The following is a 15,146-nucleotide window of genomic DNA, read 5'->3' on the forward strand; positions in this document are numbered from 1 at the left end:
TTGAAAGGTGGTGGTGAACAGCCTTCTTGAGCTAACTGTGAAAGTCCATGGTAGTCAGATCACTACCTCACCTTGATTTGTCTGTCATTGCCCCCTAACCCCGGTATCCTTTCTTAACAAAACACTATCACTGCTGCCTCACAGCGTCAGGGACCTGGGTTCGATTCCCGGCTTGGGTCACTGTGTGGAATTTGTACATTCTCCCTGCGCCTGCGTGGGTTTCCTCCCACACTCTGAAAGACGTGCTGGTCAGGTGCATTGACCTGAACAGGCACCAAACTGTGGCAACTAGGGGATTTTCACACTAACTTCATTGCAGTGTTAACGTAAGTCTTACTTGTGACACTAATAAATAAACCTTATCAATCTCAGTTTTGAAAATGTCAGTTAATCTAACATCTGAGAGTTTCGGATTCTTACTATTCTTTGTGAAAAAATGCTTTTACTCTTAACTGCGTTTAGTGTAATTTTAAAATTATGTTCCCTTGAGATTATGCCATCCTTCTAAGCTGCCTCAAACTCTTCTTTGATCTTTGTTTTCACCCTATCTAACTATATTCTGCACCCTCTCCTTTCCAACTCCCCTATGCACTCTATGAACGGTATGCTTTGTCAGTACAGCATGCAAGAAACAATACTTTTCACTGTTTCCCAATATATGTGACAAAAATAAATCAAATCACCCAACAAGATAATTTCTCTGCCGCTGAAACTACAGCTCAAAATACTTGCTGTGCAGCCCTCTGTTGTATCACAGTGTGTGGTCCCTTTAAATGATTGCCCCATTGCAGTACAATGATACTCTGAATAAGGCATTGCGCGTGCGCCAGGAAGCCCCGCCCCCAACTCCCGTTGCTCTCGCGAGAGCGGTGCGGCGCGTGGCCGGTTGTTCGTTCCTGACAGGAAAAGGGGGCGGGAGAGCAGGTTCGGGTCTGGGCCTCCGGGAGAGACACCCGCACCGCCGCCTGGGCCTCCGGGAGAGACACCCGCACCGCCGCCTGGGCCTCCGGGAGAGACACCCGCACCGCCGCCTGGGCCTCCGGGAGAGACACCCGCATCGCCGCCTGGGCCTCCGGGAGAGACACCCGCACCGCCGCCTGGGCCTCCGGGAGACACACTCGCACCGCCGCCTGGGCCTCTGGGACTGGGAGAGACACCGCCGCCAGCATGAGCATCCTGCAGAAAATCTCCGAGATTGAGGCTGAGGTGAGGCTGGCGAAGAGTCAGTGAGTGACGAGGCTGTCCGCGTGCGGCCTCGCCCGGGAACCACCGTCACGGCGGAGAGGGGCTGGAGGAGCCGATAGCTCGTCGCCGTCCCCCCATCCTCCCCCCCCCCCATCCCGATCAATCTTTGCTGACAGCTGTAATCTATCGGTTTAGAATCCTTTAAAATCCATCTTTTTTTTTTGCATCGTCTCCAGCGCTATTTGTAGATAGAGCAGCGTATTGGTAACCATAGAATATGGATTTAAGATAATTGGCTGAGTGGAGTGGAGGCATTTCTATATGCAGCAAATTAAGATCTGGAATGCACTATCTGAAAGGGCAGTTTATTCAATAAATCTTTCAAAAGGGAATTGGGTAATTACATTAATAGACAATTTTACATTCTTAGGGAATAGAGCAGAAGAATGGGATTAATGGATATCACTTTCTTGGAGCCGAAATGATGGGCTTCCTTTGGTGTTGCAGGATATTACAATAACCCCATGTTGGAAAATGAAATAATTGAAGTCTAAATTACAAATGTTAATATTTTGGATGTCATGAATTCTCAGTGTTCCTGGATGTTGGAACATTATTGTGATTTCAGATGTGGATGTGTTCTCCAGTGTCTCATCACAATGATCTCCACCAGCTCTCTTGATACAGACAAACAAATGTCAATTTTCTTTGTTGAAAATACCCTTCCGGTTTGAGTGGAGGACAGTTTAGGGTCAGCTGTATTTCCATTGAACCGGGCCATACCTCACCTATGGAAAATCTTGTCATGTCACATTGCTGGTCTCGGCAAACACTATTACTTGCAGCATTACTGATCTGAGTGGGGCGTTCTTTCCAAATTTAATTTAATGTTTTGATTTAATAGGGGATGTGGCAGAAAAGGCTTCACTAGAGAGGCTTGATTAAACTTGGCTAAATAATCCAACAAACAAGGCACCTCATAGGCTACTCTACTTCATAAGCCCGCCCGTTCTTCTGTTAGTGACACTTGTAAATAACACATTGGTTAAAATGGGCTGTTCTTTGCAAGAGCAAATAACAAGATACCTTGTGTGAACATTTTGGGTACAGTATGTTACAATCCTTGTAAAGTCTGATATCTTGAAATGGGATTTGAATTTCCAGTGATCAACTCAATGGATCATGCAATGTGATTTCATATTTTAAGACTTTTACTATAAAAAAACAAACAAAATAAACAGTGATTAAACTTAGTAGAAAATCACTAACCTCTTGAAAGCAAACAATGTTTTCGCCTCAACTGTTTTCTGTGGCAGTGAATTCCACAGGCACACCACTCTCCAGGTGAAGAAATATCTCCTCATCTCAGTCCTAAATGGTTAACCCTGTATCCTTACGTTGTGACCCCCTAATTCTGGACTCCTCCGACATTGAGCTCATCCTTCCTTCATTTACCCTGTCCAGTCCTGTTAGAATTTTATAGGTTTCTTTGAGATCCCCCATCATTCTTCTAAGCTCCAGCAAATATAATCCTAACCAACTCAATCTCTCCTTATACATCAGTCCTGCCATCCCAGGAATCAGTCTGGTAAACTTTTGCTGCACTCCCATTATAGCAAGAACATCCTTCCTCAGATAAGGAGACCAAACTGCACACGGTATTCCAGGTGTGGTCTCACCAAGGCCCTGTATAATTGCAGCAAGACATCCCTATTCCTGTACTCTAACCCTTTTGTTATGAAGGCCAACATACCACTTGCCACCTTTACTGTCTGCTGCACCTGCATGCTTACCTTCAGTAACTGGTGTATGAGGACACCCAGATCTCGTTGTACATTCCTCTCTCTCAATCTATAAACATCAAATAATTATCTGCCTTCCTATTTTTGCTATTATCCACATTATACAGCATCTGCCATGCATTTGCCCATTCACTGAACTTGTCCCAATCACACTTAAAAGTTAAAAGTTTATTTATTAGGCACAAGTAAGGCTTACATTAACACTGCAATTAAGTTACTGTGACATTCCCCTAGTCGCCACACTCCGGCGCCTGTTTGGGTCAATGCACCTAGCCAGCACATCTTTCAGACTGTGGGAGGAAACCGGAGCACCCGGAGGAAACCACGCAGACACGGGGAGAACATGCAGACTCCGCACAGACAGTGACCCAAGCTGGGAATCAAACCCGGGTCCCTGGCGTTGTGAGGCAGCAGTGCTAGCCACTGTGCCACCGTGCTGCCCTAAAGGATCTCTGCATCGTCCTCAGCTCACCCTTCCACCCAGCTTTGTGTCATCTACAAATTTGGAAGTATTACATTTAGTTCCCTTATCTAAATCATTAATATATAATGTGAACAGCTGGGGTTCTATCACTGATTCCTGCAGTACCCCACTAGTCACTGTCTGCCACTTGGAAAAAGACCCATTTATTCCTACTCTTTGTTTCCTGTCTGCCAACTAATTTTTATCCGTCTCAATACATTGCCCTCATTAATGCTTTAATTTTACATGCAAATCTCGTGTGGGACCTTGTTGAAAGCCTTCTGAAAGTTCAAATAAACCACATCCATTTGTTTCCCCCATTAGATCTACTGGTTACATCCTCAAAGAATTCTAGTAGATTTGTCTAGCATAGTTTCCCTTTCATAATCCATGCTGACTCTGTCCAACCCTGCCATTGTTTTCCAAATGTTCTGCTATTAAATCTTTTATCATGGACTCTAGCATTTTCCCCACATCAGGCTGACTGGTCTCTAATTCCCTGTTTTCTTTCTGCTTCCCTTTTTAAATCTCGGTATCCACCCTGTCAAGCCCCTTCAGGATCTTTATTTCAATGCAATCCCCTCATTTTTCTAAGCTCCAATGGGTACAGGTCCAAGCTGCTCAGCTTCTCATAAAATAACCATTCCAAGAATCAGCTGTGTGAACCTTCTGTGAACTGCTTTTAATGCAGTTATATCTTGAGACCAAAACTGTACACGGTATTCCAAATGTGGTCTCGCTAAGGTCTTGTACAGCTGTAGCAACACTTCCCCACTTTTGTACTTAATTTCCCTTGCAATGCGCCCAACATTCCTTCACTTGCTGTACCTGCATGCAAACTTGTTGTGATTCATGCACCAGAGTATTCAGGTCCCTCTATCATAGACTTCTGCAGTCTCTTCATTTACATAATATGCTGTTTTTCTATTCCTTCTGCCAAAGTGGACAAGTTCACATTTCCCCACCTTTTACTGCATCTGCCATTTTTTTATCTACTCGTTCAAACTGTCTTTATCTTTGTCCTCTTGACAACTTGCTTTCCTACTTATCTGGTTAACCCTATGCTGTTTGAAATTATAGAGCTTTAAATAAATTGCAGCTGTGTTCTCAACAGTTTGTAGAATTTTTATTCATTTATGGGATGAGAGTGTCAATGGCAAGGCCAGCCTTTACTGCCCATCCCTAATTGCCCCTTGAGAAGCTGGTGGTGAGCTGCCACTGAGTGTCTGTCTGGACTACTTCAAAGGCAGTTAAGACTCGGCCTCTTGACCTGGACCTCTTGTCCCATAGTAACTAGGTCATATCAGCTTATCGCTGGGTAGAACTAGCAGGAGGTCACATGCCCACCTTTTATCTTGAATTAAAAAAACATTTTAAAACATAATCAGCATGTGAAACCTCCTATTAATGTGTAGGTTAACCTTTCCAGTGTATTTTCAATAATTCTAACTGGAAACAATCTCTATATGGGATTTTAAAATGGAGTCCAACAAGCGTCTGTTGTAAGTGGGACAGCATTTACCTTCCTGAACTGTTTCCTCAGAATCAAATACCTCTCCAAGTGTGACCATTTGCATTGAACTTCTGAATCCAAGTCATGAATGTGAATTAGAAACTTTTATTTTGTCCCTCACACCTAACCTAAGTTCAGCCACACAAACCTGCTGACCACCACCCTTCTTCCTGCCAGCTTCTTATCCATCATCCTGCATCGCTGCCACTCGTAGCTTAATAGCTTAAATGTCTTTGACGTTAACTTTTAATGTCTTTATGTTTGGTACAGTATTTCATTGATCTCTTGAAAAAAATGTTTCCATAAACCAGTTGCTCCCATTGCACATAATTTTAAATTTGATTTTAAACGTTGTTTTGTGAGTTTGTATAGTTTCCAGCCTGTCATTAAATCTGCTGATTCTGGCTAACTTAAAAGGGGGCAAACTGTTTGCATGTTAACTTTCAGAGAATAAGCCAAGTATATCACAATTCATTAGAACTGGTGTGCTTTTGATTTAAATACATGGGAGTAATCACAGGAATATAACTGAAGGATTTAGGTGATATAACTGCTTCAACTTCACTTTCATAGTCTTGGAGCAGTTCCTGGACTTAAAATTCACTCAATCTCTTTCTTGGTCAGATGGCCCGGACTCAGAAGAACAAAGCAACGGCTCACCATTTGGGACTTCTGAAAGCCCGTCTGGCCAAACTACGGCGAGAACTTATCACCCCTAAGGGTGGAGGTGGAGGAGGACCTGGTGAAGGTACAGTGACTTGGTTTATGTGGAAAGGTTTGAGAAACAGTGGATTTACAAGGAGTGTTCTGATTTTCAGATTCTAGTGCATACACAAATATTTTAGATATTGATCTGAAATTTATGAAGATTAAACTTTAAAGCCATTCCGTTTAATCTGCTGTAACCCATTTTTGGAACAAAATTACTTGCATTTTGGTAGTTTAGAGGACTGAGGGAGAGAATGGTCAAAGAGAAAGCTATTTCCAAAAAAGGGGTGTGCTTTTGATTTTAATACATGGGAGCAATCACAGGAATATAACTGAAGGGTTTAGGTGACATAACTACTTCAACTTCAGTGAGAAGAAGGAGCCAGTGCAGTGCTAATTAAGGGGAATTCCAAATGTGAATGCTGTATTTGATTGAACTAGCACCAATAATTAAATGGAGGTTAAAAGGTGGAGAACATGGAATGGGGCTGGAGGGGTTTAAAAGCTAGGGTGAGGATCTTAAAATCCATTTGTCAAAGCATCAGGAGTGAGTGAAACTTGGCAAGGACAGAGAGAGGAGTGAGAGACTGCATGCCAGTCCTTTGGCGCGAATGTAGACGTTTGAGATTTGGTTTCTTTTAAGCAAGGCTGCGCATCAACAATGGAGATTTGATAGAGGTTGGTGATAGTGCTAGAGGCTAGAGATGGTTTGGTAATGTGTAGGCTGAGGTGAATGCTCTGGAAGTGGCCATGGGCAACCAGGATATAGGGTTCATTAATCTTTACTACGGGGGGTCAGATCCAGCTGTACCTACAGTTCTGGTTTTGGGTAATGTCGTGAAGGCACAGTGCCTGGAACTGACATGCTGGCACACAGTCTTGTAGACTTCAACTATCCCAATGAAACGTCCAGTTAAAATGTAGAGTGGCGCATCTTTAGATAAAAAAAAACCAAATCAATATGCTCACAAAAGATCCGTTGTCTGCAGACAAGGTTTTTAGGTGTGTCACATTTCTATTCTGTACTTACAAAAATAATCCAAAGAGAAAGAATTCAATTTGAAAATTGGGTGTTAATTCTTAAGTATTTGTAATAACTGGTGTTTCTGCTCGTGCAAGGCATTGTTTTATTGAAGTTTAAATACATTATTTATTGAAGTTTAGTTTAAGACCAGTTGTCCAATCTTGTTTTATTACAGTTTGCCCATTATCATGGAATATTATTGTGTAATTTGCAGCAATTCCCTTGAGGGATAAAAATCCCATGAGAGAAGCAGTCTGAATATGGCTAACAAGTGAAATTAAGCAGAGAAAGAGGCTTATAGTTTTGCCAAGAGAGAATAGGATGCCTGAGGGTTGAGAGGATTTTAGAATTTGGCAAAGCATAACAAAGAAATTAATAGAGAAATAGGGTAGAGGAATAGAGTAGCAATCGATATAAAAACAGATTGTAAAAGCTGCTGCAGGTGTGTAAAATGGAAGTACCTAGCCAAAGCTAACAAGCATCTCCTAGAGGCAAAGTGAGGAGAAATTTTATTGGAAAATAAGGAAATGGCCAAACTCCTTAAACAAAGGTTTTATATATTTCTGCATAGGACAAAACACAAAAAAAGTAAATAGCAGTGAACCAGAGGTCTCATGAGTGAGGAACTTGAATAAATTAGTATTGATAAAGATATAGTACTGGAGAAATTAATGGAGATTGAAAGTCACCAAATCCCCTTAACCTAATGGCCAACAATCCTGGGGTTTTAAGAGGAGGTGGCTAAAGAGATAGTGGATGCATTGGTTTTGATCTTCCACAGTTCCCTGAATTCTAAAATGGTGTCTCTTCGTTGGAAGATTGTAAATATAGCCCTATTATTCAAGAACAGAGAGAGACAGGGAACTATATGCCTAACGTCCAAATCTATTATTAGGGGTATGATAGTAGGGCACTTTGAAAATGGTGTTTGGTCAGGATCAATTTGGATTTAGCAAAAGGAAATTGTGTTTGACAAGTTTTTATTTGAGATTGCAAAGAGCAGGATAGAGAAGGGAGGACCAGTGTTTGGGTTTTCAAATGGTATTTAGTAAGGTGTCACACATTACATAATTAGAGCTTGTGGAAATTGGGGCTAATATATTAGCATGGATTGAGAATCCTTTTGCACTGCTGTCTCAAAGTGCCAGAGACCCGGGTTTGATTCCTGGTTTGGGTCACCGTATCTATGGAGTTTGCACATTCTCTCCCTGTCTGCATGGGTTTCCTCTGGGTGCTCTGGTTTCCTCCCACAGTCCCAAAGATATGCTGGGTTAGGCGCATTGGCCACGCAATATAAATTCTCCCTCAGTGTACCCGAACAGGCGACTAGGGGATTTTCACAATTTCATTGCAGTGTTGATGTAAGTCTACTTGTGACAATGACTAAACTAACAAAAAATAAAGCAGGAATAAATGGGTCATTTTCAAGTTGGTGAGATGCTGCAAGAATCCGTGCTTAGACCTCAGCTAATTCCAATTTATATCAATGAATCAAATTTGGGAACCAAGTGTCAGGTATTAAAGTTACTGACTACAAAGTTGGATAAGAAAGTAAGCTGTGAGGAGACTGCAAAGGAAAAGAGACAAGTCAAGTGGCTGAGCAAGAATGTGACTGATGGAACATAATGTGGAGAAATGTGAAGCTCTGCACTTTGTAGGAAAAACAGAAAAGTGGGTGCTTTTAAATGAAGAGGGGCTGGGAAATGTTATTCGTCTGAGGGACCTTGGTATCTTTGCACACTGGTCACAAAAGTTTAGCAAGCAATTATGAAAGTAAATTGTATGCTAGCCTTTATTACTCAGATATTGGAGTATAAGAGTATACATCTTGCAGCAATTATCTAAAGCTATGGTGAGACCGCAACTAGAGTATTGTGTATATAGTTCTAGTTTCTTTTAACCAGGGAAGATGCACTTGCTGGTGGCAACAAAGGTTTAGACAGGATAGGTTAATTTTGAAGAGCGATCGAGTATACTAGGCTATATTGCCTGGCGTTTAGAAGAATGAAGGGTGATCCCTTTGAGACATGCAAAATTTTTCAAGAACTTTACAGGGTAGAGAATGTTTCTTTGGCTGGGGAATCTAGAATTAGATTCTCACAATAAAGGCTCTGCCATTTAGCACGGAGGTTGAGAAGTGTTTCACTCACAGTTGAGAATCCTTTGAAATTCTGTACCCCAGAGAGCTTGAGAATTATTGAGTGTTTTCAGGACAGGTCAATAGATTTTTGGGAACTAAGGGAATTGAGGGATACAGGGATGGTGTGGGAAGTTTATCCTGGAAGTAGAAGATTGACGTGTTGGATGGCGGAGCAGGCTCGATGGGCTGAATGGCTTATTCCTCATAGAAATCATAGAAACCCTACAGTGCAGAAGGAGGCCATTCGGCCCATCGAGTCTGCACCGACCACAATCCCACCCAGGCCCCACCCCCACATATTTTACCCGCTAATCCACGCATCCCAGGACACTAAGGGCAATTTTTAACCTGGCCAATTAACCTAACCTGCACATCTTTGGACTGTGGGAGGAAACCGGAGCACCCGGAGGAAACCCACGCAGACACGAGGAGAATGTGCAAACTCCACACAGACAGTGACCCGAGCCGAGAATCGAACCCGAGCTGAGAATCGAACCCGGGACCCTGGAGCTGTGAAGCAGCAGTGCTAACCACTGTGCTACCGTGCCGCCCCTCTATTCCTATTGCTTTTTAACTAATGTTTGCAGAACCTTTGCAATTATGCAAATTTATTTTTTTCTTTTGTTACTAGGATTTGATGTTGCGAAGACTGGGGATGCCCGGATTGGGTTTGTGGGCTTCCCCTCTGTTGGAAAATCGACATTGCTGAGTAACCTGGCTGGAGTATATTCTGAGGTTGCAGCCTATGAGTTTACCACCTTGACCACAGTACCAGGAGTGATTCGCTATAAAGGAGCCAAAATACAGGTATGAGCTGAAAACATAGTCACTACAGAGTTAGGGTCAGACAAAAATATATCTTTTTCTTTCCAGACTTACTAACTCTACTCCATAGTATGAGCTTAACAATGAAAGCAAAGGAAGGGAATTAACTCACAATGTGCGAGAGTCTCCGTTCACTGTAACCAACAGCAAGTGTCAGAAAGAACCTGTTATTAGATTTACACCACTGACTTCAGTAAAGTGGCCTCCTGAGCCGTAGATTGTGGCTCTGTAAATACTGTAAAAAAGGGGGGGGGCATACTTCTCTCACTTAATGTGCTGATGAGCACATTTTGGAAAGATAAGGTTGGGCACAACAATAAACGGAATTTCAAAAAATGTTGGGGTTATAAGGGAAAAAATAATTGCTGAATAACTGAGCAATAAACTTGAATTAAAAAGAATAAGCAATAAAATTCACCAGAATGTTGGGTCAGTGTGTGAGTGTTGTACGTGTTGGTGTGTGGTGGTAAGAGTGAATGAGAAAACTGAGACTGGTTGTAAGACAAATTCACACCCACTCCCACACCATCATTCAGTCACCACCGACACACACACACACACACACACTCTCTCTCACCACGCACGCACGCTCTCTCTCTCTGAGGTGGAATTTGAAAGCTGTTTATTTTGTGTAATATTTAATTCATTTGTTTCACCACTTACTGTTGAAATGTTTGTGTTTCTTGTCCAGCTGCTAGATCTTCCTGGTATCATTGAGGGAGCCAAAGATGGTAAAGGCCGAGGGCGACAAGTTATTGCTGGTAAGTTTGCACTTCAACTAGTGTACAACTTAAAAATGAGAGAATTATTTTGAGTAAAGGACAGTACTGTATTTATCCCTGCGTGCTTGTACAGAACAAAGTACTAGTGTGATTCTGGGAGGAGGGGTGTAGATAAATATCTGCCTTTTAAAGAGAATCGGTTAACTTGACTGTATCATTGTTTCCCTTGTCTTTCAGTGGCTCGAACCTGTAACCTAATTCTGATTGTGTTAGATGTGCTGAAACCGCTGGCACACAAGAAGATAATTGAGAATGAGGTGGAAGGGTTTGGAATCCGACTTAACAAGCAGCCACCCAACATTGGGTTCAGAAAGAAGGACAAAGGAGGCATTAACCTGACATCAACAGTGAGTGAGAAGAATTTAAGTGGGAGAAGGTTGAAATCATATCAGAATTACACTAAGCTGTGAACTGGTTTGATTGGTGCTGATATTACCTCATTGGAAATCAACTGAAGCAGTTGCTTAGTGATTCTGTAGAGTTGGTGTTGGGTTGTGATGTATGATCTAAAAAGAAATTGGCCTTTAAATTATGTGGTGTGTGATTGGCAAATTTATAAAAGCAAAATATTGCGGATGCTGAAATCTGAAACAGAAAATCTTAGCAGGTCTGACAACATCTGTGGAGAGAGAATAGAGCCACAAATGCTGTCAGACCTGCTGGGATTTTCCAGCATTTTTTGTTTTTGTTTCATTCAAAGTCTATTTGCTCTTTCAAAACACATTAAATTGAAAATAGCATCTCGGAGGATTTTTACACAACCACTTGTAATGTGACTTAATGAAGAACCTGTGAATATTCAATTAAGGGCCAGTCCACAATCTAGCTGTAACCCCCTCTTACTGCAGATGCAGTAAATCTGACACAAAGAGAAACTGCTGGAAACACTCAGCAAGTCTGGCAGCATCTTCATTTCAGGTCACTGATCTTTCATCATGAAAGGGTGTTCTGACACAATGTTTCTTTCAATTGGCCAGATCAAAGTTTTTTATTTCAAGTATCTCAATGGATTACTTAATCTTTAAAATTTGAGTGAATACAAACCAAGTTTATTCAACCTGACCACATTACCTAGCCCTTTTTTGCATTAGTGAATCTTCCTAGCACCCCCTCCAAAGCCAAACCATCCTTCATGAGGTACAGTGTCCAAAACTGAGTGCAATACAGGATCTTCATAGTGAATGTGAGCAATTTCGTTAGGATATGGTTGACTCCCATAGACCCCTTGAGGAGCTTTTGGTATCTCTGCAGTGGGACCGACAACAAATTTACTACCCTAGCGCACAACCACACACCACGGCAGAGCTTGCTGCTGTCAATCTTAAGTTAGCAAAGGCTGTTAATTCCCACCTCCTTGGAAAACTGAATACAAGTAATGCACAGAAGACTAACTAAGGTGCAACTGAAGTGTAACATCCTTCCCTTGTAATCCAACCCTGTACTGAGATAAGTGCCAACGTTCCATTAGCCTTTTTTGGTTACATTATGTACCTGTGCTTTTAGTGATTTGGTGCCATTAGAACCAGTCCCCGGTCATGCCAGGCCATGTTCTTGTCTGGAACGTGCTGAAAATAGTCTGAAAGTGATACTGACAAAGTGGAGTTCTGTTTTGTGCTGTCCAAATACTTGAAGGACAATTTGTGCTAATAATCATAAACCGGGACTAAAATGGCAATACCAGTAGGATGCAGTGTCCCTGTGAATGTATAGGGCAATTCTGCTGCTTTGTACTGGTCATGCATACGGATTGAATGATCAATCGATTTAATTCGCACTTGGCAAAATTGCTGTGCTGAAGCTCCAATTGTGGTTAGAGTTGTGTGTATGTATAATTTGGAATGTTTTGAATTTCCTTCAATGCAATCTGTTTGATCTCTGTTCCTTCCCACCTTCCTTCCCTCTCGACAGTGTGTGCAGACTGAGTTGGACATGGACACTGTCAAAAGTATCCTTGCTGAATACAAAATCCACAATGCAGATATCACATTACGTAGCGATTCAACAGCAGATGACCTAATTGACGTGGTTGAGGGTAATCGGTGAGTGCTGTTTGGTGTCTGCATCAAATACTGCTCTGCAAATTACTCATCCTGATAATCTCATTAGGTACCTGTCTCTTTTTGGAAATTGATTATTAAAACAGTTTCTATTATGTGGACAAATGAATTTGTAATGGAAATAGCTCAGAGGAGGTGCGCATGAATGTAAGCATAATCTACATGTTCTACGTCTTTTGTGGGAAATCTATACGTGGACTCCCCAGTTCACTGCCCCTGTTGCCTCAAACCTCATACAATAATAGGAATGTTGATGCTTCTGGATGTTCATTTGGTGTCTCATTTTTATAAATCACTCTCCTCCGCACCACCCCCACTTTCCCCAAAAAGACTTTTCAGTGCAAACTGAAGTCAAGATCAAGTAGCAATAACCACTTAAGTGGTGTTTGTCAACTAGAATGAAGTGGAAAATGATCATTGACTAAAATTAGTGTACTTTTGTCAAGTAAGAATTCTTCTGAGAAGAGTTTAAAATTTGAGGCTAAGATGACTCTAAAACCAGCAAGGTTGCAATACTTTCCTGTACTTCTATTGACTGAGACATTGGGTGGGATCTTCTGGTTCCGCTGAAGGAGACCCCTTGCGGTGGGATCCCTGGTGGTGGGATGGGTACAGGCGAGTCACTATCTGTGTGGAGTTTGCATGTTCTTCCTGTGTCTGCGTGGGTTTCCACACACACTCCAAAGATGCACGGTTAGGTTGATTGGCCATGGTAAATTGTCCCTTAGTATCAAGACTAGGAGGGTAAATATGTGGGGTTACAGGGATAGGGTGAGATTGTTGTCGCTGCAGGCTTGAAGGGCCAAATGGCCTCCTTCTGCACGTAGATTCTCTGATTCTGTGAAAACGCTGTGTGTGGGAGGGGGGTGGTGCGAGGTTGTGTGTGTGGGGTGGATCGGAAAATCCGGCCTATTGTATTAAAGTTTAATTCAGCCTTTCACACTCGGTTCATTTGGGTAACGTATTTACTTGCTGTCTTGTTCTTTGTACAGGGTGTACATCCCCTGTATTTATGTTCTAAACAAAATTGACCAGATCTCATTGGAGGAGCTGGATGTTATTTACAAAATACCGCACTGTGTGCCAATCTCTGCACATCACCGCTGGAACTTCGATGATTTACTGGAAAGATTATGGGATTACTTACAACTTGTACGGATGTAGGTATTGGCTGAGTGTGGATGGTAACTCATCATTGCTTGCTTATTTTGTTGGGATTCTATGGCTAAATAGTCTGAACTTTTTGTTGCAGTTACACCAAACCCAAGGGACAATTACCTGACTACAGTTCTCCAGTTGTATTACCGCATCGAAAAACTACAGTCGAGGATTTCTGCATGAAAATTCACAAAAACCTAATTAAAGAGTTCAAATAGTAAGTTTTGTTCCTGGTTTTCTCTGTCATTTCCCTTGGTAAGTGTTTCCTGGTACCTAACCCTAAAGTGATAAATTGTGGATCAAAAAAAAGTAGATGCATTGAGTAACATCTGTATTTTCTGTTTCAGTGCTTTGGTGTGGGGTTCCTCTGTGAAATACAACCCACAGAAAGTTGGCAAGGACCATGTTCTGGAAGATGAGGATGTAATTCAGATAGTCAAGAAGTAAACTGGGACATTTCCATCCTTGGATTGAAGCTTTCTCTGGTTTCCCTGTTGATGCCAATCTCCATCATACCATGCATGATGATCTTCTAGTTACTGCAAGAGTTTGAATGAGAACTGCCTTCTGATTAAACTGCAGACATATTGTTTCATGCAAAAGGAAGTAGACATGAGAATCTTGTTTTAACTTGCAGTATAGTTTAGCTAATAAAATATCCTTGAGACATCCTGTTTGAACATTGTGCCATTATTGAAAGTAATTTAGCAGCAAAATGTGTGGTTTCATGTTGAAGGTTAATTAGTTCTGAATGTATCACTGGATCACAAACAGCTGTTTTGTAGACAAATCGGCCTGCTGAACATAGTTTCTTTTTGTTTCCCCTCCAGTAGTAGCAGGATGTCTAAACTGCAAATCCTGGCTACAATCCTATTTGTGGCCAATTGTTTGTTGGTCCAGTTTCCCGTTATGGCCCCATCTAAACTTAGCTTGGCTCTTAGGCTTCAGTTATCTTGCTCAGTTCTAATACCTGTGTAGTATTGGAGAAATCAAATTGAGTGTCTTTAATGTTTGTGCAGAAGTTATATCTTCCCCACTCCCTTGAGTGCTCATGTGGTTGGGAGTTTATATTTCCAATAGTAAATATGTCTAGCTTGGAGACTCAATCTAGGGAATTCTTATCCATCCACAAAAACATTGAGGAAGACACAACTCTTAATACAAGCATCTATGTGCCCTGCTTTTTCAACAGACCAGAGTCAAAATGTTTCTAGTACTTAAATAGAAATGAACAAGTGCTGAGGAAACAATCCAACCTATATAATGCTAAACCTGTAGAAATGGAACTCATCACATTTGGCAATAGTTTATAATGTGCTAATATTTGGAACTCTAGCATAAGTGCAGTCACTATCACATCTGCAGAGGCTGAGAACTACATGGATAGCATATGGAGTGGTCACATCAGATTGTGTAAAGCCAGCCCATCTATTTGGCCTCCTGCAATACCTGCCTAGTCCTGAGACCCTCTCTCTCAAACTGCTTTTCT

General features: G+C 41.8%; 1 protein-coding gene across 2 annotated transcripts; it reads left to right on the forward strand.

Moving 5' to 3' along the window:
* The first annotated feature begins 840 nt into the window (after positions 1-840).
* On the forward strand, positions 841-14,324 carry drg1 (developmentally regulated GTP binding protein 1). Of its 2 annotated transcripts, none has more exons than XM_078226814.1 (9): positions 841-1,206; positions 5,588-5,711; positions 9,467-9,642; positions 10,352-10,421; positions 10,620-10,789; positions 12,351-12,481; positions 13,492-13,659; positions 13,752-13,874; positions 14,005-14,324. In XM_078226814.1, exons 1-9 carry the CDS (start codon positions 1,168-1,170, stop codon positions 14,102-14,104), a joined length of 1,101 nt encoding a protein of 366 aa, XP_078082940.1. In that variant the 5' UTR covers positions 841-1,167; the 3' UTR covers positions 14,105-14,324. The 2 variants fall into 2 exon arrangements, with proteins under 2 accessions (XP_078082940.1, XP_078082941.1); XM_078226815.1 differs by having other exon boundaries at positions 13,535-13,659.
* Positions 14,325-15,146: the final 822 nt, after the last annotated feature.

The sequence above is a fragment of the Mustelus asterias genome, chromosome 13 (genome assembly GCF_964213995.1).
Source record: "Mustelus asterias chromosome 13, sMusAst1.hap1.1, whole genome shotgun sequence".
Lineage (NCBI taxonomy): Eukaryota > Metazoa > Chordata > Chondrichthyes > Carcharhiniformes > Triakidae > Mustelus > Mustelus asterias.